Source organism: Gallus gallus, chromosome 1 (assembly GCF_016699485.2).
Source record: "Gallus gallus isolate bGalGal1 chromosome 1, bGalGal1.mat.broiler.GRCg7b, whole genome shotgun sequence".
Taxonomy (NCBI): Eukaryota; Metazoa; Chordata; class Aves; order Galliformes; family Phasianidae; genus Gallus; species Gallus gallus.
The window spans coordinates 15,894,811-15,919,689 of NC_052532.1; the positions used below are offsets into that span (position 1 = coordinate 15,894,811).

At 42.6% G+C, this 24,879-nt stretch overlaps 2 protein-coding genes across 4 annotated transcripts; both read left to right on the plus strand.

Annotated features, from left to right (window-relative positions):
• Positions 1 to 914: 914 nt before the first annotated feature.
• Positions 915 to 11,932, plus strand: GTSE1 (G2 and S-phase expressed 1). 2 transcript variants are annotated; one of them, XM_046942553.1, is made up of 13 exons: positions 915 to 987; positions 1,390 to 1,470; positions 2,172 to 2,235; positions 2,324 to 2,942; positions 4,133 to 4,303; positions 5,534 to 5,675; positions 6,845 to 7,228; positions 7,424 to 7,496; positions 7,881 to 8,123; positions 9,214 to 9,391; positions 10,490 to 10,630; positions 11,070 to 11,113; positions 11,536 to 11,932. In XM_046942553.1, the coding sequence occupies exons 2-13, from the start codon at positions 1,395 to 1,397 to the stop codon at positions 11,537 to 11,539; spliced, it is 2,139 nt and encodes a 712-aa protein (XP_046798509.1). In that variant the 5' UTR covers positions 915 to 987; positions 1,390 to 1,394; the 3' UTR covers positions 11,540 to 11,932. The 2 variants fall into 2 exon arrangements, with proteins under 2 accessions (XP_046798509.1, NP_001026503.2); NM_001031332.2 differs by lacking the exon at positions 11,070 to 11,113.
• A 564-nt stretch (positions 11,933 to 12,496) lies between these two features.
• On the plus strand, positions 12,497 to 24,141 carry TRMU (tRNA 5-methylaminomethyl-2-thiouridylate methyltransferase). 2 transcript variants are annotated; one of them, NM_001031351.2, is made up of 11 exons: positions 12,497 to 12,610; positions 12,729 to 12,894; positions 14,584 to 14,690; positions 15,142 to 15,264; positions 16,638 to 16,815; positions 17,734 to 17,806; positions 18,288 to 18,354; positions 19,270 to 19,370; positions 20,704 to 20,848; positions 21,082 to 21,164; positions 22,410 to 24,141. In NM_001031351.2, exons 1-11 carry the CDS (start codon positions 12,526 to 12,528, stop codon positions 22,554 to 22,556), a joined length of 1,275 nt encoding a protein of 424 aa, NP_001026522.1. In that variant the 5' UTR covers positions 12,497 to 12,525; the 3' UTR covers positions 22,557 to 24,141. The 2 variants fall into 2 exon arrangements, with proteins under 2 accessions (NP_001026522.1, XP_046798552.1); XM_046942596.1 differs by having other exon boundaries at positions 16,638 to 16,810; positions 17,753 to 17,806.
• Positions 24,142 to 24,879: the final 738 nt, after the last annotated feature.

The window sequence follows — 24,879 nt, forward strand, 5'->3', positions numbered from 1 at the left end:
CAACAACAGTAATTCAGGAACCCATGAGGAAAATACCAAAGGGGATGGTTATAAAATCCTGAGAGAAAAAGCCAGAAGCTGGAAGGTAGTAACACTTGAATATTGAACATTGGCCCATTTTACAAGCGACAAAGCCTGAGAGTTCTCCGCCTCATTGCCAAGTGCCTACCAGGAGTCTCCTTAGGTACCTGTGCTGAGGGATGAGGAAGGAAGGGATGGAGGAGAGCATATTAGTCCCTGTCATGCACTGTGCCTGTAAGCCAGTCAATAGGACACTTGCTATGCACTCAAGTTTCATATATATACCGCTTAAAAGGAGGAGAGATACCACAATATGTGGACACATAAAGAGAGGGCTGCAACTTTTTTTTTTTCTCTTTTTTTTTCTTCAGGTCCTGATTACTTGTTATTCAGCTGCTAAATTCCAATCCAGAGATTCAATCAGGCATATTTAAACACTTCGAGAAGAATACACCACTTGACTTTTATTTCTGAGACAATGTAAACCCATACATATCTTAAGAGACGCCAGGAGGCTGTGGGCACACACTGGGACACAGAGGCACCACCTGAACACCAGGCAGCACTTCTGTGCTGTGCGGATGGCTGAGCACCGCCACAGCTGTGCAGAGGCTGCGGATCTCCTCACTGGAGACCTCCAGAAGCCGCCTGGCCGCGGCCCCGGGCACCCATGGTTGGGCTGTGTGGATACAGAAGTCCGTGCCAACCTCAGCACATTTAACCTGTCTAAATTCCTCCAGTAAGAGTCCCACGCCGGCGGGCCCGACGTGACGTCTCGCCCTCACAGGGCCGCGTGCGGCCGTTGGGGAGCGCCGGCTGACTACAAGCCCCACAATGCCCCGGGGAAAAGGAGTATCGTTCGAATCTGCCAATGAGAGCGCGCGTCGCGCGTCACGTGAGCGAGGCGCGATTTCAAACGCGCAGCCGGCAACGGGGGGCTGCTTCACGCTCAGCGGCTCCGCAGCGGTGAGTGGCGCCGGGGCCTCTGGGTGCCTTTCGTTACGCGCGGCTGAGGAGCGGCGCTTGGGGCTGGGGCGGCGGGAGCTCCGCGGGCAGCACGCCTGACCGGAGCCAGAGGATTAACCTGCCGGGTGCTCGCGTGAGCTCAGGGCAGGGCGTGTGGTGGCAGGGCGGAGTGTGCCGCTTATCTGCCGCGAGGAGCTGAGTTAGGCCTTAGGGCTCAGCGCCTCGTTTTAAGAGCGCATGGTGAGGTCCGTTTCACAGCGCGTTTGTGTGGCTGACGCTGAACATTGCGCGTAGGGCTCTTCAGGCGGAGCGTTTCCCTCTTTACTGTCTCGGTAGGGACAAAAAAATCTGTGACCTAGACACTGTATTTTAAGCGTACTGCATCGCTAACTGTGTTTCCAGAGGCTATGGACGAGGGAAGGGAAATGGCATTGCATCGCTCCGAGCGTGTGGTGGAAGAGAAACGCAGTGCTTGCATGGATGGTAGGTGGAGAAGATGCTGGGAAGTCCTCCGTGTGGTGTGTCCCTCCCTGACAGCGGGGACCGTTCTCCCATCTGCTGTGTATCCTGTTTTGTGCACGTCTCTTTGGGGATGCTGTCACCAGACTCGTGCTTGGGTGTCCTTAAGATGTTGTGGAGCTCTGGCTTTAATGCATGTGGTGATGTGAGGTCATCAGCCTCTCTCCTACATATCTAAGCTGAGCATCTCTTTCCCTTATCTGTCTGCTGCTGATTCAGTTAATATTTACTGCGTGAATTGGTTAAAAGGAGAACTAGTTCCTTTCATGACCTTTTGTTAATGTCCTGTATTGGCCTTGACTAGAAAGGAACTGACTGCTAGGACCACTGCCTACTCATCCAGTTCTTGACTATGTATTCTCACTTCTGCCTTGAGGCTGCTGATAATCTTGATCTTTTCCCACCTCAGATTCCATGTTTCTGTTAAGGATGTTTAGAATTTACTGTTTAGGTCTTTCATGGTATTTGGGCATCTGTCACCATTCTGATCATACAGCTGCACCTTTAAAATAATAAAGATGTACTTAAGGTCAAAGAAATCAGTTACTCCAATCTGACAACTAAATGTGCTGTCTGGTGTCAGATTTACTGAATTATGAAAATATGATGTAGTCATTTTAATTGCCAGTGTCTACTGTGACAGAATCCTAATGAAGTTGTTATAGTTTCAGACTTTCCTCTTCTGGCTGATGAGAAGTTTGATTTTGACCTTTCGCTCTCTCCAGCAAGGTATGTTAATGTAAACAGGTAAATAAATATACCTTTTAGAATGCAGATAAAGCAGATAAGCTCCTGACTGACTTATTTTTCTTCATAGCGGAAGTGAAGATGAAGTCTTTATTGGATCTCTGGGACACAAAGAAAAATGTATCGCTGTCCATATCGAAGCAAAAAGAAGTGCTGAAAAAAAGAGGGTGCCCATTTCTGATGAGAAACTCACGTGGAGCCCTCTTACAGGAGATAAATTTGTGGAAATCTTCAAGGAAGCTCATTTGTTAGCGCTGCGGATAGAAAGTGGGAATAAGGGTGAAGAGAATAAAATAAGCCAGTCAGAAGAAAATGGAGATGAGACTTCTGAACAATTTGTGGAGGATATTAAGTCAAAAATGAAAATACTGAAAAGCCATCATATAGAGAAAAGTCCTCGGGCTGTTAAGAGGGAGACGTTCTGTGTGGGAGATAGCCCTGCCTGTATGCTGCTGCCTTCTTTTCAGAAGGAATCAGATAAGCTTCTACCAGGTGACAAGACACACATTCTTCATATTCCTGCAGACAGAAGCCCTGTTAAAATTCAGGCAACTCCTACAGAAATCATCAGTTCGCCTCTGACACAGGAACAGAAAACTAAGGAAAAAGCCAAGAAAGCAACTGGCAAACTGCTAATGCCAAAGCTTTCATCTACTCTTGGGAAAAGCAGTATGTTGACAGTAGGAAAGGTATGTCCTCTGTGTAACAGTGTTTTCCTTAAAGCAGATGTTTGTTACAGAAATGTTTAATCTGTGTACTCGTTTTGTAAGTGAGTTTTAATGTTTTGAAGCTTCTCTGCTTCTTGAAATGCTCAGGAAGGAAAAGCTCTGTGTTAAAAAAAAAGTGGGGCAGATATGATGATTTAGCAGCCAACTGGTTTACTTATGACAATGCAGAGTAACTGCTGGCAAACTTGTCATTGCTCTTGTTTTGGGAATGCCATCGTTCCTGGCTGCTGTTTAAACACTGGTTTTGATGTGGATTTTTTTCTGATAAAATTAGTGTACGACTTGCTGTGCAAAAAGGAGTTTGTATGCTTTTAATTCTTGTTAAAGGAGCTAAAGGGAAAAAGCACAACTATTTTGATATGGCAAGATGATCTTCCTAGTTCTGAGTTATCAGTACCTCCTCTCCAATCATGGAAAGCACTGATTAGCAGTGTAAGGATTAGGATGTGGCAATGACATTAACTGAAAATAGAAGTCTAGGAAATCTAGGAAAATAGCAAATTAAAATAGCAAGGAAACAGCTGTTTGTTAGTGGCCTTTGTGCTTACAAATCCAGCCTCTAGAACATCTTTGAGATTTTATTATTCTATACCCTATAATTTTGGACTCCATTATATAGTCCAGATCTTACTGAAAGTGGGATATTGGCTCTTTGTGACCACTCGCTGGTAGAAAACAGACAATTTCATGTTTTTTTCAGGTGCTATAAGAAAAATGACAGACTTAATGCTTTTACAGCCAAATTGTACTCCGCTACCAGTCTAAATAGGCACTTCAGGTGATGTACTCTGCTATTGTAGTGGCTCATCCTTTGCAAGTTTAGAGTAAATCAGAAGAGTATGCATTAAATGGAGATCTCATAGTTGTGAAGAACAACTATTGCAGCACATGATTATATGAAATATGCTGATTACAGTTGCAGAACTGTCCTTCAGTTGATTTCTCTTACGTGTTCAAGCCTTTTCTAATGCTTAGCAAATGTACTCGAAAGGCAACTTAAACTATATTGGCCTAGAGACCTAGGGCATGACTGGATTCAAAGGCTTCTTCATTGACTACTGGCTCAGTTTCTTAACGAAATCAGCATGAACAAAAGCTTTAAAGTAGTATATAAAAAAATAGCTTTTAAAATGTTGCACTGAAATTTGCAGGCCAAGCCAGGAAGACAGACTAATATTTCTACAAAAAGAGATTCGACCAGCGTGGAGTCATCTGAAGAACTAATTTCAGATAAATCAAGTGCTGCTTCAGATGTCTTTGAGTCTTCATTCAGTGGCAGTTCTTCAGTGCAGGACAAAAAAGTCCTTCCTGCACCAAATAAGGTAATGATGGGCATTCTTAATGTGACAACAATCCTTGTGATCTTCCTATAAGAAGAGAAAATAGTATAGCTTCTTAATTTGAAGCTCTATTTTTGCATGTTTGAGAAAAAAGTAGTCCCTGTGTTGTAATTGCTGTCTTTAATGTTTTCTATGTCAATACCATGATGAATATATTGCAGAGAAGCTAAAAATATGTTGGAGTAACAGGCATAGCCATTTTAAAGTATTAGCTGCAAGTATGTGAGTGGCAGTTCCAGGTAAGAAACAAATACCACAGGAGAAGGCTGCCATAACATGCATGTACATAGACTGTGTTGGAGCTGTAGGCACAGACTGCTGCAGTACTGCTTTGTACTTGTTTTCAGTGTACTGCTGTAGTTTCCCTGAAGATAGTGCAGGTGGTGTAGGAAGAGGGCGTGAGGTATGCAGCAGGAGACTGAGAGGCCAGTGGAACCTGATGTTTCGTTTGGCTTGTTTGCACTAATGGGGATTGGTTGTCACCTAGCTTGCCTTTCTGAAAGTGACAATAGCATACTAACAACTAAGCAGGTGATAACAGGTTTACCTGAAGCTACCTGTCCACCCTCACATGACTTCATAATCCCACAGTCCTGAAAAGCAACACTGTTGTGGTATCTATTTAATTTCATAGAATGGCCTTGGGTTGAAAAGGACCACAATGATCATTGAGTTTCAACCCCCTGCTATGTGTGGGGTCACCAACCACCAGACCAGGCTGCCCAGAGCCACATCCAGCCTGGCCTTGAATGCCTCCAGGGATGGGGCATCCACAGCCTCCTTGGGCAACCTGTTCCAGTGCATCACCACCCTCTGTGTGAAAACTTCCTCCTAATATCTAACCTAAACTTCCCCTGTCTCAGTTTAAATCCATTCCCCCTTGTCCTATCACTGTCCACCTTTGAAAAGTTTCTGATGTAGGATATAACTTCCTCAGGAACCCTGTATAATTCTAACATGAAGATAAAGGAGATTGTTTTAAGTCTATGCTCAGGTTTGTGACAGGAATAAAAGTAACAGCCTACTTCAGAGAACTCCTATTTCAGTTCTGTATGATACCCAGATATAGTGAACTATTTCTAAGAGATCTTGTTTTTAACCTGTAACCCAAGGAAGGAATTTCTCACACAGTCACACATGACTGGAATGCCAAGCAGAAGCATATCAAAGTAACATACTAAATACTACTTTTGTCTATGTTCTGTGATTCAGCCTGGCTTAAAGAAAACACATCTGAAACTTCCTGGTGTTGCCAGTGGTCTCGCAAGGAGAAATACTTCATCTTCATCATCAGTTTCCAGTGTGAGCTCAAATCTGAACTCAAGTTTACCCATTTCTCCCATAGGAAAAAATGGTAAGTGCTCTTAGTAAAGGTTTGTCCTACAAATCAGTTTTAAAGTAGATAAGCAATTCTTGTCCCATGGTCTGAATGTTTTAGTGGTGTCTAGTACATACAAGCAGTATGGAATAATTTGAATGGAAAATAAAATCTTGTAGGCTAGCCAAATAAATCCTTATGGACTGAAGATAAATATTAGACTACTGCTTGTACTGACTAGATTCCTGTGAGCCTGATACCTGCACGTCTGATGCATCTGACAGCAAGAAAATAAGCATCACCTCACAAAGTCTGTTTTTGTTGTATGCTGTTTTCTATTATAGCCAAGCATGAATGCTGTATTGCTGTATGCTTATCAGATTTGAATTAAAGTCCCACAAAACAAAAAAAGAACTAAAGTAGTAAGTGTGACGCCTACTTCCAAATTCGGAGTGTAAGTTTAATTCTAAGATAATAAAAGGATGGCTTTTCTTCAAGCAGATGGGGGAAAAAAAACCTCTGGAGTTAATCTTACTACAGTATAACTGAATACAATTAAGGATATCAATTTGACCTTTACAGTAACTTCCAAGGATCAAGAAAAAAGTATCCTAAAAACATTGGCAGTTCTAAACACCACAGGTCTTGTAGATCTAGCAAGATTCCAAGCCGCAGCAAATTCTTATCATGTACTTTGTTTCTGGGCAGATAATAAGGTTTTTGTCAGAAGTTAAGGCTTAATAAATTTTACATGATAGGAAGTAGAAGTCAAGATTCATCCTATTATTGAAAGTAATATACTGACTACAAGTAAAAACCGTAGTGGCAACTGAGAAAAGCTCTTATGGTGTAGTTCAGCCTGTGGTATTAATCAGTGTAACTTAAGCACTGGAGTAGAAAATATTTAAGTGTACAATCCCAACTCTGGTGAGCAAAAATGCTGAAAACGTAACGTAGATTGCAAGCTGTTTTGGCATTCCTTGAAGAATATTCTTAACTACACTAACTTATAATTCAGATAGTTGGTGAGGAGAATTTCTAAAGCAGATATCATTGCTTGAGTGTTCAGGGAGTAAGTTAAGTAACTTAAGTTGTTTGCTTATAAATTTAAATGCTGTAGATCACTGTGCAAGGTTAATTATTTTGTTTGATCAAACATAGCAATAAACAGTGATTCAGAAATGACACTTAGCTTTCTATTTCAGGGAAATGGAATGCAACTTCAAAAGCTGGTGTGAGTGGCTCTAAACCTTCATCTAGTACAAACAGACTATCTCTGGCCAGACCAACCAGAGTGTCATCTCTGCAGGCTGCCAATACTGAAAGATCCAGCAAGCAAGTGAGATCAGCTAGTACTCCCAAAATATCCAGTGCTGCAAGCTTGGCTAAATCTTCAGCTTCTGTACTAACAGTGCCATCTGAGCCTGAAGGCAGTGGAATTCAGAAGCTGAGGTCTCTCCCCAGTCTGCAGAAGCAATGTCAACAAAATAAAGATGGAAGTACAACTAAAGGAAGTCTGTGCCCGAAGCCCAGGGCTAGACTTCTGTCAGTTCCTGCAGGTCAAACTCAGGTTCCAGTGAAAGCTGGAGGTAAGCATATGCTCTGTGTAGCCAATCTTCTGCTGATTTGGCTTATAAAATCCAATGTTTCTTTGAGTGCTTGCTGTCTTTCATCACGCTTCTGTCCACTACTTGGTAGGAACAAGTGTTCTGATTGAAAGGTATCTGTAGTTCTGAAAATTAAATATGAATGTGAATAACAACTAACAAAGCATTTCTCTTTAGATATAACGCCAAACAAGTCAGCAACAAAAGCAACACCGTCTCTTGGATTGACATTTTGTGGCAAAGTTGGAAGGTAGGACCAAATGGAATGTACTTCTTTGAATGTAACATGGGTACTTGTTAGAGCTTTTGAAGACTGTTGTTACTTCTTTAAAGGCAAGCTTCTCTAGTCCCTTAAGACCCTCCAGGTCAGGCTGTGTTAATAATTTCTGAACTGATCTGGGTAGGGGGAGAAACCACATCCAGAACACCTCAGAAAGAGGATCACCTTTGTAGGGCTTAGAGTTATTAATAAGATTTCCTTTTGAAGTAAAACCCTTGCTTTGCCATAGCTATTGACTTCTTGATGATCACCTTTCAGTTACCGACCAAAGGTTAACTGATTTGTATTGTATGGTAAAATTGTTTCAATAAAACTTTCTAAGAACTTCTGGCTTGTTCACGTGCCTTTTCTTAGTGCCATGGCAGTCAGCACGCCCCTGAAAGCTTCAGAAGATGGGATATTTCAGATTCCTTGTGAGAGGCCTGTCTCCATGACTCCTGCCAGCTTGAAACGGTCTGCCTTACCTACACCTGTCCGTCGTATCTCAGGATTTCCAGCAGCAACTCCTAAAACCACACCAAGAACAGTATTTTCTCCACGCATTGAATCTGTTCGCCGAAGTTCCAGCTTTTCTACCAGAAAGACACTCACAGCTGGGTAAGGAGGAACACCCCCTGCTCTCCAATGGAATGGAGAAATGAAATCAATGTTGTAACTAAATTTCTTCTAAATGAAATTTAATGACTTCCAGTTTTCAAGGATCTTTTCTCTACCTTTAGAGTAGAACACTTGAACATTTAGATACAGTGTAGACCTGATGTAGATGTATATCTTGCCGTTAGTAAAATACAGTCAGCCTTAAGATCAGTCAATATTAACATTAAAGAACTCTAATCTCCTAGGAAGTTATTTGAATTAGTTGAGGTAGTGAGCAACTTAAATCTTGTATCTGATACTCTGGTTGAAGATAATTGTAGCTGGTGTTAATTTGCTGTTGCCTTTTTAAAGAGCAGCAGCTGGTTAAATAAAGCTCAGTTTTGCTCCTTGTGGTTGCCAATGCTTTTGTAAAATTACTTTGAAGCGTTGGTCAAAAAGTCAAGGATTTCTCTATTGTATTTTGAGGTAATTTATCTTTCATTTGAAATAATGGCTTGTACACAGGGAAAATTCTATGCTACTGCTGACTACCCATCTAATTTCTGCAAGGATAATGTTGCTGCCTTCATGCCACAGTCCAGTGTCATCTCACAGGTGCATATACAGGCTTGTTTCAGGGATGGTGGAGATGAAAATTTAAGCATGAATTATGCATAGCCAGTGAATATCTCCTGATATGTTATTTATCCTAAATGCCCCAAATAGTCTTTTCTGAGTGAAACCAATTCACTGTCTCTAAAACAACTTTATCATGCAGATTAGATTACAATTCCTTACCAAAAAAAACCATGTGTGAAACTTAGGCAGAATGTATGTGTCAACATAGGCATTTCATAGGATGAAATCTTTAGAGCCATTACCTCATTTCATTGCATATGTGGGCTAAAAATTACAGCATTAAGTATTTCATATTTTTCAGGAAGTCAGCATGCTTTTGGAACTGAAATACATGAAGTCCAAACTTGGGATAAAGAAAATATGGAGAAAATGAAGTTTGGGCACTGGGTTTTGTGGAACACTTTGACTGCCTTTGTCTTACCTGTCTTAAATAGTTGCTGCTGATTAAAGTACTCCTTGTTCTTCTTCCTAGTTCTAAGCAGGTAAAAGAGACACGGTCATCATCTTCAGAAGATGACCCATCTCCTCCCCCTGTGCTGCCTCTTATGCTCGACTTCTCACCAGAAAAAGCTGTGATAGAAACAGTAGAAGACAAATTAAAAGAGGCTGAAGTACAAAATCAGCTGACTGAAGAGAGACAAACAAAGGAGGTAAGAAAAGAGAATCCGTATTTCTACGGAACTACCTACATGAACATAAATGAATTCAAGCTGAGAGTAGGAAAAGCAATTCAGCGCACATAGTTAAAATAGGTTAGCTGTATGCATGCACCCTCTAGTGCCTCTTTATAGCAATGGACGTCTGCTCTGTGTCCCCACTGTTCATTCCTCTATCAAAGCTGAATGGTTGTATACTTGCAGATTTCATATTGAACTTTCACTTCTAGGTAAGTGCTGCAAAATTCTTGTAGATTCAGTTAGGAAAGCACAATCGAGCAATTCCTATCACAATCGTGAGGCCTCTTGGGGGGAGAAAATGCCCTGTTTTAGAGAAATTGAGTTGCCTAGCAGCAGTGCAAGTCTATGCACAATGCTTAAAGATTAAACCCCAAATCTCACGTGGCAGAAAAGTTAGTTAACTTTCACATGCTTAATTCACTGGATGCTATGTTTCCCCTCTTGCCTGTGGTTCTATTGGCTTCTCTTTGAAAGGTGGCACGCAACAGGCATTAAGGAGAAAGCTTTCGGTACTACTGGTTCAGACCTTAACCTGTCCAAGTGCTATAGATTTACAGAAATGGAGGTGTAGAATGAACTGTGTAGGTGAATTACTCAATGTTACTGCATCAGTTTTGTCCCACATTAGCTGATCTACTGGCAGACATTAAATACTGTTCTAGAATTACTTAATACATGGATAAGGTAGCTAAACTGGACAAAATGTATTTGAGGTCTGGAGCTCTACAGATTTGCTTATTTAAACTGGCTAAATAACATTGCACAATTGTTGTAGATTAACTGTCAATATTTAAGACTTCTTTTTTAAACCTGACTTACAAGTGAAATTATTTTACGTTCCAGAGAGATCTTGTGCTTTGTCTTGTTGTATTTTCTCTATCTGTGGTAAGAACCATTGGCAGAACAAAAGCTTTTAATGCTGTGGGCAGATAATCCTGCAAGAAGAATACCTGAACTGTAAATAAAACCTGGCCTGTATGGTAGATAAAAATTAATTGCTTAAATGATTATGAAGAAAACATGGAGAGTAGAGGGGAAAACCTTCAGCAGTCTCTTTTTTTTTTTGTTAAGATATTACTGGTAGATATTGGAGCAGATAACTCTCTCCCACAAACTGTGGAATGTGGAAGCAGACCTCTGATTGACCTTTCCAATACTCCTGAAGTGAATAAGGTTATTCCTCTGAAGCCTGTGTTCTCAGAACAGATAAAGGTAAGTTATATTTAAGTATTGGGGGTGGGATGGGAAGGGAGTGATGCATATATACTGGCAGAGAAATGTGAGGTGGCTGATATGGCTGTCTGCAGACAGCTCCATGGTAGTGTAAGAACTGTAGTAGCAGATTGGTATGTTCACAGTACTACATAGCAATGTGCTGTTAATGAGTGCACAACGTTTAACATCCATGTGCACTAACTGGAGCTGGGTGAGCAGGAGGAGGTTGGAGAACGAGAACTTTATTCCTTAAAAATGGCTTCAGGCCTTAAACTCTTCCTGGAGCAGGAAGTGAATGCTGTCTTCTGCAGAGCAGGCACGCTGACTCTTGTTTAACCCTTCTCCTAAACCCTTCCTTAGCTGAAAAATGTATGTTGGAACCCAGTCTAAATCTGACAAGCATTTCTGAGCAAGTGTTTTTCTTTTTGTACACTAGCAGCTTGAAGGTGGACCCCTCCAGATGCTTTCAGATGAGTGGTGGTAACTATGAGAATGTAGCTTTTGACATCATACTTGGGGTCAATTTCATATCAGACCCTTCAAAATAACACAGAAGGGGATCACAGAAATCTGACTTCAGGGGCATGTTCAGAGCAGTTGAGAAATGCTTTGCCGTGCCTGGATTATACTGTCACTTGAATATGCATAGTAGTGAAACCTAAAAGAAGCCCTTAAGGCTTCTAAGGTGAACATGGGGAACACCCACCTTGTTGGAAGCTTGTGCTTCTCTAAGAGTAAGCTGGATCTTTAAAACTCTGAACCTAACACTTGTGTGGTGCTTATATCTGCCCTTTGGATAGTAACAGGAATCCTAGATTTAAAAGCAATCAAGAAAACTACATTAACAGATTATCACTACTAATTACGTACAACAGCTAAACGTAATCATTTTTTTCTTGCAGTTAATTGATTTGAGCTCCCCTCTTATCACTCTGAGTCCTGATATCAACAAAGAAAACTTGGATTCCCCTCTGCTGAAGTTCTGAACTTGACTGGGAAGAACTCTGCAAGTGTTCAGATCCTCCTCTTCCCTCACACAGCTGTATGAAGATGGATATAGAATACATGATGAATTCTGTTGCTGCTGTGTTTCTCACGGTCCTGATCCAGTCAAATTATGGGGTTCTTCTCACAGATAAAACACGACAACGTATTTAAACCTTGTTGGTCTTAGCCAGAAAGGAATAATCTCTGTATTGGAAGCCTTTTTGTTTTTTAGTTTCTAACAACTGCCCTTTTCCTCCCCATCCTGTGTGTGCAATGAAGATATAATTTAAAATAAATGGGTTGTTTAACGAATCGTTGTACAAAATATGATCCTTTTGCTACTGGCTTCAGGCACACGAGTCAGTGTTTCACTGGCAGATGTCAATCATGCAGATAAGGCTGGTAAATGCAGGTAAAGCTTTAACACAAACTGTTTGAAGTCAGGGAACTCTTAACTGTGAATGCTGATGGAGTGCACTATGTACAGCAGTGGAATGATTCCTCTCTGCAAGATGCAAAGACAGCATGTTATTGCTGGATGGTTTGGCCTTGACATATGGAGCTTTAATTTGAACTTTCTCCCTTTCAGAGTGGAAAGATACTTTCCTGTCTGCGTTTCCCATGACATGAAGACTTTAGAGGGGTGTAAATGGGAATTAAAATGCACACAATGTTAGCCCACAATTATTATAACAAGAAGCATGTCGCGGGGACCGCATGTTTCTCCTACGCGCGTGCTCGCTTAACGTATTCACTCATTAAAGTTTACCGAGAAAAATACGTTTTAGCGGTTGGTGTTCCTTTAAAAAGCGGTTATAGACAGGCCCTGCCCCTTCCTGTGCGGCCGTGAGGCCTCCGCTGGCGGAAGGGGCGGGCGGCGGGCCGGACCGGGCCTCTGAGGGGCGATGCTGGCGGCGGGGCGGCGCGTGGCCTGCGCCGTGTCGGGCGGCGTGGACAGCGCTGTGGCCGCGCTGCTGCTGCGGCGCCGAGGTGCGGGCGGGGCGGGGCGGGCCCTGGGTGAGCGCGGGTAACGTGCGCACGGAAATCACTACAGCGCCGCTCTGCTGGAAGCTCCTTGCGCACGCCGACCCTCGCCTTCCTTCGGCAGGGTACCAAGTGACGGGCGTCTTCATGAAGAACTGGGACCCGCTGGACGAGCAGGGCGCCTGCTCCGTGGACAGGGACTGCGAGGACGCGTACCGCGTGTGCCAGAAGCTGGACATCCCCTTCCACCAGGTGTCCTACGTGAAGGAGTACTGGAACGAGGTGTTCAGGTGGGAGCTGCCCACCGCACTGCTCGCGTAGCACCGCCGTGCTGCGGGCACTGTGGGCCGAGGGCTGCGGGAAAGGGCGGTCATTGCAGCGTCACCGGTGCTGAAAGAAAATACTGACACCGCTTAAATACAGGCGGGATTTCTTCTTTCATATTTAGCATCCCAAATTGAGTGTTGGTTTTAATGCTCTCCGTGTTTTGAAGTTGCCAGGCTTCTTTCCAAGCAGTGTGAATGTGTTGCAGTTCCTCTGTTGCAGTTCATTTCTGTTTCCCACACGCTGGTCCCCCTCCTCCCCCCACTTACTGCAGCCTGAGAAGAAGTATTTAATGGGACATGGCTTCTCTTTGCTTCTTTGTGTAGTTTGTGCAGAGCACTGTATGATATGTGCCTGTGTATCATACGGATCGTACTGTGATACCATATCACGCTGTCACATTCCTTCCTTCCCCTGCACTCTGTGCTGGTGAGGCCGCACCTCGAGTGCTGTGTTCAGCTGTGGGCCCCTCACTACAAGGAAGACGTGGAGGCCATGGAGTGTGTCCTGAGAAGGGCAGCGGAGCTGTGAGGGGTGTGGAGCACAGGTGTGATGGGGAGCGGCTGAGGGAGCCGGGATGGGTCAGTCTGGAGAAGAGGAGGCTCAGGGGAGGCCTTATTGCTCTCTACAGCTGAACGGAGGTTGTAGTGAGGTGGGAGTCGGCCTCTGCTCCCACGTAACGGGCAATTGGATGAGAGGGAATGGCCTGAAGTTGTGCCAGGGGAAGTCCAGGTTGGATATTTGATTTACCACAAAGCATTCATGAAATAGCCTTGTTTCTAAGCAGTTAGGAACTAATCTCTAAAGAGGATGTTCAGATTTTCTCTTCCTATATGTCCCACTGTAAGGGAAGTTATGCATGGAAAAAGCTGAGAGCTTTTCTTGGGAGGCAGAAGGAAATGGGTAGTATCAGTATAACGATGGAATATCACCCATAGTCAACTTAAGAATGAAAAGATTGCTCCCCAGATCTTCATCCCCGTTTAAGTAGTGCTGTTGTTACTCAGCCTTGGAAGACACCAAGGAATAGCCCAGTCGTGCTTCTTCTGCATCTCACTACAGTGGCATTATGTTGAGCACAAAGTTGTTGTGCAGTCAGTGAAGGATATGGTCCTGGTGTGAGAGAATGAATAATGGCATCACAGCTCTTCTGGGCTGGGAGGTGACTGTGAGTGATGGTGAATCGATGAACCAAAGACCATAGGAGGCTGACATCTGCTTCTCATCGTTTGTCAGTGCAGCATTTCCAAACGATTTGCTGTGAGTGATTTGGTTTGTTGCAGAAGCCTTTTTCCTTACTGTCATCGATGAGCTTGAGTTTATTCCCTGAGGTCTCTTTTTAAAGGATTATTCATCAAAACCAAACTTCTATAGCAAGAACTATCTCAGGCTTTGTTTTTTCCCATGGTCCCCTGGTGTCTCCTCTGAAGGAATGGCAGTTTGATAAGCCAAGGCTGTGAGTGATTGTTTGACTGTGCCTTCAAGTCTGCTTCCAAGCACTGTTTTTTACATCTTTAAATTTAATAGATGTTTTAAGTCTGACATGAAATGCTTAGCATGAGTGGGTCTCAGGTTTTCACAGCTGATCTTCCAGACTTGAAGAGTGTTATTCTGTGTTATTAGTATTAATGTGCATGTGAATCTTTATTTTACAGTGACCTCTTAAAGGAGTATGAACTGGGAAGGACTCCTAACCCCGACATAGTGTGTAACAAACATATCAAATTCAACCACTTTCTCCATTATGCTATGGATAACCTCGGTAAGGCACTTCTGAGTGTGTCAGTTCTCAGTGTATGCTGGGGAGATGCTTAAGTGGTACAAAGTCTTGGAACGGAGGGGAAAAATGGGAATTCATTTGTGTACAGAAATCACACATCTCTGCGGCAGCATTTCAATGTTTGTGAAGTGTTTGGTTTTGAATTTACTGATAAACAGGGAAGGGCAGATTAAATTCAGGGACACGTATTGACCTCAGCATTATGTCTTATATTCTTAGGATGGTCCCTGAAGTACAAAAACATGGCTTTCAGCATGCCACCAAAGAGCCTGTTATTTAAACAGCAGGAGTATGATTACTGTCAGTATGAGACTTCTCCATAGGTTTTCTTGATTACTTTCTGCTTTGTTTTCACAGATGTTTATAAGCCTGTTTTAAATGATGAGTTTCAAGTATGTGTCTTTGTGTTGTTGTTTTTTTAATACCTGAATAGGAGCAGATGCAATTGCTACTGGGCATTATGCTAGAACTTCGCTGGAGGATGAGGAGGTTTTCCAACAGAAACATACAAAAAGACCCCGAGAGCTTTTCAGAAACCGTTTCGAAGTTAGAAACAGTAAGTAGTATTGTATTGCATCCCAGGTATGAAAGAAATTCACACTGTATTTTATGTTGCAGTGATTACTCTTTAAACCCCAGCCTCTGCAGAATGTGGATTGGGCAGACAGGAGATTTGCATTACAGAGAATTACACTGACAGTCAAGTAGTACATTTGCTGATCCAGGTGCAGAGGGGTAAAAATAATTATTTCAGGAGTAATCAACATTCTGGAAGAGCTGTACTTAAGGAGATGGGGCTGTCTTCTGTGTGCTGGAGAAGTATTTCAAGAAATTGTTGTTGAGTATTTCAGTGCCTCCTGTAAAAATCACTCGATACGTTTGTTCTGTTTTAGATTTAAGAGCTTTGAAACATTAGAATTAATAACATCGTTTCATATAGCTTTATATGGACCATATATTATTTTACTGGGAAAAAAACACAACACTTTTTCATTCAGTAATTCCACGGTTGCACTTCACTTCTCCACTCCCCTATGGAAGGCTGATGTTCCCAGGCAGAGTAAGGTTCTGCCTGCACTGCAATTGGGAGGTGTGAGCGCAGCATATGCAGGCATTTCTAAGTCTGTGATTCAGAGATCAGCCAAGGGAATAGAGCAGCAGCAGGCTTTGCTCTTCACTCTTACAGCCTGCCCACGGCCATATGTAATCAGAAGTTGCTACCTGCACCACAGTGGTTCTGTTATGTGAGTACATGAGCTAGCTTGGTTACTGCTGCTTTGGGTCTGGCTCTGCTTGGCACTATTGCAGGTTGGATGATACTGGGCCAATAGCTCTGCTGTGGGCCATAGTGCAGTAAAGTAGCTCAGATGAAACTCTGGTTTATAATGAGAAATGCAGTATACCCAAAGGGAAAGAAACCTGCAAACTGCCACTCTTACTATTTGAAACACAGTAATGCTGGCATATTAAAGCTTCCTTGGCTTTCACATCTCTCCTGAGATCATCCAGTGGGAATGGCTGTGCTGATTGTCCAAGTCGCTGATGTACGGCAATGTAACTTCAGTGGAAAATATGTTTTTAATTAACAGTGTGCTTTAGAATGTTTGAATATTCGGTCTGTCTTTCAAATGAAATGTGAACGTTGTCTTCATCTTTCATACCGTTAGCATTCTTGGCAGTGAAACTTCCAGTGGAATATAGATGGGGCAATGTACGAATTTCTACAAAATCAGAATGTTTCTGTATCTTTCCAGTGGTGAGAACATAAACATTCTCAGTTACATTTTGTACACCTTGCCCAAATGCTGTCTTTCACTCGTGTTTGGAAATAGTAGAACTGAAACGTTGGTGGCTGAACAAAGCGCTGAAGGAAGTTCAACCATTAAAGGCAGCAGTTATGTTGATCGTTTTGTGTTCTGTACTTCGCAGCTGTAAAACTCCTTCAAGGAGCCGACCTGTTCAAAGACCAGACCTTCTTTCTGAGTCAGATCTCGCAGGATGCTTTGAGGAAAACCATTTTTCCTTTAGGGGATTTAACAAAAAGCTTCGTAAGGAAGATAGCGTCAGAACATGGCCTTCATCACGTGCTAAAGAAAAAAGAGGCATGGTAACACTTAAACTCTTTTGATTTGTATCTCTCTCTAAAATGGACTTTCTGATCTTTTTGAACCTTAATCTCTGACAAATCAGCTGTTTCCATGAACAATGATAGAATAGGTTGGGAGCTGGTTTCATCATTGCCTGCCTGCTTTCAGGCACTTTACATGCTCCTGGTTAGTTCTCTGTTTTAGTTTGCAGATTATTTATGTGCCATTGTGTCTCAGAAGAGCCAAGATGAGCATGAATGTAATAGGAGGCTCTAAGGAAAGCAGTCTTTGTTACAGCAGAAGAGAAGCCTTGGTCTTTACTCTCCATAGCTTTCAAAGGTTTCATCACTGTCAGTGGGTTTGGATATGTTTTCACAGACTGGGCCATGCTGTTTTTCTACAGTTAGTTTTTCCAAGAGAAGTTCTGCATCCCTGGCTGAGAACTTAACACGTCATGATTTAATCCTAGAAAGCACAATGCAGCCAGCAATTGTATGCTGATACAGCCTTGCTTGCTTTAAATGTATTCATCCACCATAAATGTTTTATCTGAAGAACATAGGAAGTAACTGCAAGGAAAAGGAAGGCCTCGCTGTTTGTGGAAGCTTTTCTTCATTACAAGTCTTTGTCTATGTAATGTGGCAGTTCTGTATGTTAATTTGAAAGAGACTTCTGATTGTAATCTACAGACAGTGTGATGACCATTGCTAATGCATGTCTTTACTGAGCATATGTTCAGTATTTATTCTCTTCTGTGCTCATGGCTCTCACTGATGCTGTGTAGGGGCAGTTTACATATGTTGGAGAAGATGTTGTGTATTTGTTCATTTCATGGGATTCCCTGATAGTTTTCAGTGCCTAAGGAAAACAATCCATCTGGCACAGATAAGTAATAGACATTTTCTTCAATGTCTTTCTCTGCTTTTATATGGATTCAGTACCACATTTCCTTTTCAGAGCATGGGAGTCTGCTTTATTGGTGAAAGAAACTTTGAAAAATTCCTTCTGGAGGTGAGTAGTGTTAGTTCTGTGGTCATCTCCATCTTGTGTTCTGCTTCTGTCTATGGCTGCATCTTGGATGGCTCCTGGCTGCTGCTCAGGAGTGATGGCTCACCTCCCTCTGAGTTCCTGAGAAGCTGATGCCAACTGCCTGTACCAAGCAGCTTGCTCCTCCACCTGTGCACAGTCTGTAGCATCAAGTCACAGGCAGGCTCTGATGGGTGGCTGTGATTTGAAGGGGGGCAAATGGCTGAACCCTGCTATTCCCTGACCTAAATGAGCACGGGGGGAGTGAAGCACAAGTGGTCACTGCTGCTAGGGACTGGCCCTCCTGCTTTTCTCCCTCAGGCAGCATCAGCAAAGAGGCAGTGAGCTGCGCTGGTAGAGATGACATGTTGAAAAGCCATTTTCTGACTCTAGGAGAATGTAGCAGCAGAGCTTCTGAGGTCTTTTTGGAGCCTTCTTGTGACTTAAATCTCTTCCTCTTTGGCAGTATTTAGAACCTCAGCCAGGTAACTTTGTTTCCATTGAAGATAAGAAGGTGATGGGAACACACAAAGGTAATCGGCTGACGCCCTCATAACTGCTTTTAGATAAATGTAGCAATATTGCTTATGGTTAGAGGGACAAATCTTGGGGAATTCCAAACCAGTCTGCAGATTTTTTCCAATTGGAATACTCCAATAACTCCTGAAAAACTTGCATTGCACAGAGCAGAGCCTTGAACTGCAACTGATTATTTGATGTAGTTCTGTGTTGCAAGAAAGTGAATGATAATTCTATTAGAATTACTCTGTTGGTACTCAGTGACTGTTAATTTAATAGCAAGAAGCAATTTTTTGTGTAATTCTTTTAAAATGAGAGTGCTTCAGTTCCAAATTCTTCAGTATCTAAATTTTGTAGAAGAAATCTGCATCTCAGTGGTGTATTGTCCGCATTTGGTGATGTCATAGAATCACAGAACCCTTAAGAGTTGAAAGGGACCTCTGAAGGCAATGTAGTCCAACTCCCTGCATTGAGCAGGGACAGCACAGTCCTGCTGTGCAGCTGCTTTGGTGTACTTTGCTCACTTTGTGGTTCTGGCTGCCAGAACTGAGCTCCTATCCCAGGCTGCATATGGAAGTAGGATGCTCTTCTGGGACAGAAAATAGCAGGGGGAGCCGGTGAGGCTGAGTGATGGCAAAACCACTAAGTGTAACAGAAGTAGAAAACTATTTGTCATCGTCAACCTTTCAGAATACCACAATAGAAACAGCTACGTTTGAAATCACGTGCTTCAGGTACGGGTGCAAACATTCAAGTAGCTGCTGGCTTAATTTGTAATTGGCACGCCTATCTGAGTTGATTTGGGTTGTTATTCCTTGTTTAATGATAAAGCTTTGGGGAAGCACTTGTGATGTACGTTGGGCTTTGTTGTTGTTTTTAAAGTAAATATTAAAGGATGCTAACAGCATTACATTTTCATACTTCTTTAGGTTGGTTTCTGTACACAATAGGCCAGAGGGCAAGACTGGCAGGCCTGCAGGGTGCGTGGTTCGTTGTAGATAAAGATGTCAGCACTGGAGATATCTTTGTGGTGAGTTAATTAACACTGTTGCGAATGACTAACACAAGCATTCCGTGACTTCTGCTGTGCGGAATGCGGTCCTCACTTGGGCAGAATTCTTGGCTTTCCTACTGGGGGAGGCGAGCAGCAGCTAGCACAGCACGCACAGCTTTGGGGCATCTCGTCCAAACTGGCTTTTGGTGAGCAGAGGATTGTTTCAGATTTTGGCAGTGAGATTTTTCCAGACAAATGGCAAACACTGAAATGAATCCATTTCAGTGGATCGGCCAGTCTGCTGAGCTCTCTTTTTTCCCCTAACACATACGAGTTTGTTGTATTGTTATGGCACAGTACACAGAATGTGTATTATCTTGGTTTGCTATGTTTTGCTACTTTCTTTTCCTAGTAAAGGAAGTAGCAGCCATGAATACAACTTCGTCATCTTGAAAGCTGAGGCAGAATATAATGCTGTGAATTGTTGATGTCCTAATGACTATCGTAGGAGATGGATGCAGTTTTGCAGCTTTCCTGCTTTGTTAGTGTTCTTGCTGTTCTGAAAGCTGTTACTCTTACTCTGATACCGATGAGATGATAATGGTGTGTTGCTACTTGTTTATGTGCCTGGGGAAAAATGAATGTAATCTCCCAGTTCTGAGGGTAGTCCATCTCTGGAAATGAGATACTGACTATTTGAATCATGGCACAGCCTAGATTATAAATATAAATTGTCTGGAGGATTATTATTATTTTTTTTTACAAATGAATGATTTTCTTCCTTACATTATGACACTATAAATACACTTGCTGCTTCTAGAATTAATGGAAGAGTAACACAAATCTATGTAGCTGGAAATCTACATATCTACAATGCAGTGTAGTAACAGGAGATAGTGCCATAAAATAAGCTAGCACAGGTAGGAAGGTGATGTATTAAATCAATCGTGTAATGTGAGTATATTCAAAAATAGTTTGTAACTTTTGTTCTCCTGGTTTTGTTTGCCATAATGGGCCCCAAATAGGGATTGTTTTTTAATGAGGAGTTGAAGGGCAGGGAGGTAGCATCTTCCTGAAGTGGTGTAAGGAGCACAGTAGACATCCAAACTGAGCCCAAAGAAGGCAGAAATGTGGATGGAGGCAATATCCAAGAAGTGAGACAGCCCTGAGGTGTATAATGTTTGCTTTAGCATATTAAGTCTTTCCACCTGGAAGCTGATTAAGTGCTAATAGTGCCTGTTTTCTTACTTATTTTGCCTTTATTTTGTTATGGCTTGATGGTTCTTCTGTATTTCGTGCTTTGTATCTCAACAGTCGTAGGCTCTTTGGTAAAAATAACCTCACCATGAAACAAATGTTGTATTTCAAGGCACCATCAACGGATCACCCTGCTTTGTTCAGAGACTTGTTGAGGACAAATCGAGTGCATTGGATAGCAGAGGAACCACCTGCAGAGCTCGTAAGAGATAAAATGATGGAGTGTCATTTCAGGTTTCGGCACCAGATGGCACTGGGTAATCAAACTTTAGTTTGTTTCCTCTCTTTTATTTTGTTCTGTTGGTGAAATGATGGCAGTGTGATCAGTGTCGTTTTGCAGAAATAGCTGAAATATTTTGGATCCTTTTAAAACACTTCTTTGCAGTAGCAGTGTGTTGACTTAGATCTGTTTAACTTAGTGATGGAGGTTGCTTTTGTTTTTGTGGGAACCTAAGAACTAAGCAGCAGGTGTTTGGGTTTTCTCCCTCAGTGCCATGTGTGCTGACTCTAAACCAAGATGGGAGCGTGTGGGTGACACTAGTGAAGCCAGCAAGAGCTCTCACTCCTGGACAGGTAAGTTGTTGGAAGTGATTTTCTTTCACTTTGGGGGTTTTAAGGTAAAACAGAGTAACTGGTAAAACATAGCAGTGCTGTTAATAGCTGGAGCAAAATAATTTTCACGTGAAAATACCATGTGAGAGCAGTTAGCTCCATTTTGGCTATTCGTCCTCTATTCTATGAAGAGTTTTTTTGCAGTTTTAGGTCTGTTGTTATCCATGTACCATGAGAGGCTGACTTACAAGTTTCAGAAACATATTGAACAGTCTCTGGTAATCACTTATATATGTGGAAAAGGTATCTATTCCTGTCCTCAAGAAACAGATTTTGAAAGTCATTGGTTTGGCAATTGGCTGCATAATGTGGTTTTAATGTTCAGATTCATTTAGCGAGGATCTGAATTCAGCAAGTTTCATTGTCCCAGAACAGTAATGAGAAGGGGTAGTGGGCAGTGATACCTCTCAAAACCACTAATATCATTGAATCATAGAATCATAGAATAGCCTGGGTTGAAAAGGACCACAATGATCATCGAGTTTCAACCACCCTGCTATGTGCAGGGTCGCCAACCACCAGACCAGGCTGCCCAGAGCCACATCCAGCCTGGCCTTGAATGCCTTCAGGGATGGGGCATCCACAGCCTCCTTGGGCAACCTGTTCCAGTGCTTCACCACCCACTGGGTGAAAAAATTCCTCCTAATATCTAACCTAAACCTCCCCTGTCTCAGTTTGAAACCATTCCCCCTTGTCCTATCACTGTCCACTTTGTAAACAGCCATTGCCCTTCCTGTTTATATGCTCCTTTCAAGTACTGGAAGGCCACAATGAGGTCTCTCCAGAGCCTTCTCTTCTCTAAGCTAAACAAGCTCAGTTCCCTCAACCTTTCCTCACAGAAGAGGTGCTCCAGCCCTCTGATCATCTTAGTGGCCCTCCTCTGGACCCGCTCCAAGAGTGATATAGATGAAAAATTCTGAGATTCATCAGGATGAGTGTTAATATAAGGGTACACCACAATGCATTATAAACTAGAGGCTCCCAGATGTTTTATGCATACCCTCTCCTGCCCCAAAACCAGGGCCTCTGGGGTACATTGAGAAGCAAGAGGTTTGTAACAGAAGGGTGAGTGTAAGCAAAGTGAGCTGAGCTGAGAGGAGTCTACAGATGAACGCACTCACTGTCCGGCAGCTCTTGTGCAGCCTGCATTGCTTGCTGTGTAGTTTGCGACTGTTAAAAAAGGCTCTGCCTGTGTTCATCTCCTAGTTTGCTGTGTTCTACAAGGGTGATGAGTGCTTGGGCAGTGGGAAGATCCTGAGGCTGGGCCCATCAGTGTTCACCATGCAGCAGGGCAGAAACCGAGAGGAGGGTACCAAGAAGGAAGACATTGACAAGGTAGAACCAGCAACATAGCAGTTGGGTTTGTTCACTGAAGGACATTAGGATAATTCGCTGCCTGACAATAATAAAAGCAATGGTGAAAATCTTTTCTGTGGATCTGAGTACTCTGAAGGTTGACAACTCTTCCTTTTAGCACAGAATGGCTTTGAAACAAAAGCTGACTTGGCACACGGCTGTTGAAGTGCGTGATGATATTTATGCTGATACATACAAGAGGATGTCTTAGAGCTGTTCTGTAACAGAAGTTGCACATATGAGAATTTTAATATAAAAAGAATAACGTGTGAAATCATAACCTTGTATTTTATGCAGAAGTGAAATACTTTTTTCTTACTTGAAGATAGCTGTTTCCTGGTAAAGTACGTGTTGTTCCTACAGTAAATGTACACGTGTGCATCAAACTCTGGGAAAGGAATGAATGGTGTTTAAGCCCAGCATTTTGTCTGAACACCAAGCAACAGGTATTTATTTTTAACTAGATAGAGTTTTATAAAAAAATCTTATAGATTCTTAAACTGTACTAAGCAGTGCTTTGAAATGTGTGTTACTTGGGATTACAAATCTGGGAGCTTGAAAACCGTCACGATATTTCCATCGTTCACCCATTTGACTCAGTTTTTGTTAGATGCTGGAAAAAAGCCTACCTTGTCATGCTTCAGAAAAATGCAAATTCATACGTGTTTCCTTATTATACAGCTAACTTAATGTAGACCAGATAAGAATTCAATCTCAGATCATGCCATGTGTCAAAAGGAGGGGCATTAGGAAGAGCCAGACGCCCCTGTCCAAGTTATCTGCATTAAGAACTGAGTGCATTTTGAGGACACTGTGCTTTCAACAAAGCTTTATTACAGCAAGCCCACAAAAATAAAGTCCTGTATTTCCACACAGAAGATAACTCATTAAAGTACAGCTATGCAGGAGCAAGGCTTATTAAATGGGTGTAGAATTTTGAAATTGCATCCAATTTGGGCAGTAGTAAAGCTCTGACATGAATAGATCTTTTCAGCTGATTTGAAGGCTTAGGTTACACGTAGCATTCTGTCCTTTTCTGTTGTCTAAGCATCTTCTAAGAATTCCTTTTATCCCTTTTTGTCAGAACAGATTCAAATAGTCTCTTTTCTCCAAAATGTGTCTGTGGAGGGGGGGGGGGATGGGGAGAAGGCCCTGATCAACGTCCACCTGCTGGTCTGGTGAAGTTAAGCACAATTCAGGGAGCACTGTAGAAAAAATGTAGACTGTTAAAATCTTTTATATTTATTTGACATTACTGTAGAAGTGGGGAGAAAAGCCATTGTCTTTCACTGGTGCTGAAATCAATTCAGTTTAAAAGTCTGTGTTTGGAGGCCATATCCACGTGCAGGGTAATGGTGAAGAGTATTCATGCCTCGTGTCAGCTCTTGGTTTGTGTTTGGTTGGTAGTGTTATGGGTCTTGGTCTCAGTGATGTATGTCCCCAATGTTTCTCTTATCTCTCCTGAAACTTTGGTCTTTGCAAAACATGGTATTAATTACTGAGGTGTTAATGATCCATGTTTTCCTCATCTGATTTCTCCTGTGAATGTCCCAATTAAAATCTTCACAAATGCTTTGTGTAATACTTGAGTGGTCTTTATTATTGCATCATCTGATACTGCATTCAGATGTGTTTGTTACTCAGTGTGCTCTTGGTAGATGTAGCTGTGAAAGTACAAGAAAAGGGACACAGCCATTTCCATGTCTTCAAAGTTCACTTCCTTTCCAATTCACAAGATGGCAGAGGTTGGCAGAGACCTCCAGAAAACATCTGATCCAACTGCAGGTTCAGGCTGATCACATTTTTCTCATCAGCTCTGCCATGTCTCAGGCTGCTGCCCTCCTGCCGTGGCTGTTGGTGACACAGCCCTCCCCCAGTGCCCACCTCCTGCAGCCAAGGAGCCATGTCCATGGGTCACTCGCTTCCGCAGCCACCCAGGCTGCATCTCACTCCCCAGAGGCTGATGGAGAGATGGCATTTTTGAGAACGAGCCCTGTGTTGTCACACTGCTTTGGGTGTGGGGGTGTGATGATCCCCGACCTCTGGGTTTGGTCTGCTCAATCTCCTGGATGGTTTTCCTTCCTCTTTTCAAATGCCTTTGTGTTACTAACCATACAAAACCAGCTCAGTAAGCTTGAGAATGGAAAATGTTATGGGCATTCTGGGTAGCTTTACAGCACACAGACTAATTTCTTCAATAATGAAGAGCTTCAAACTCACTTGGGAAATAGGAAGTCCCTGAAACACTGACATACACAGAGAGGTGGCCCTGAATCAGACACTGCCTGCAGAGATGGAATGTGCCCATGGACTGTCTGAT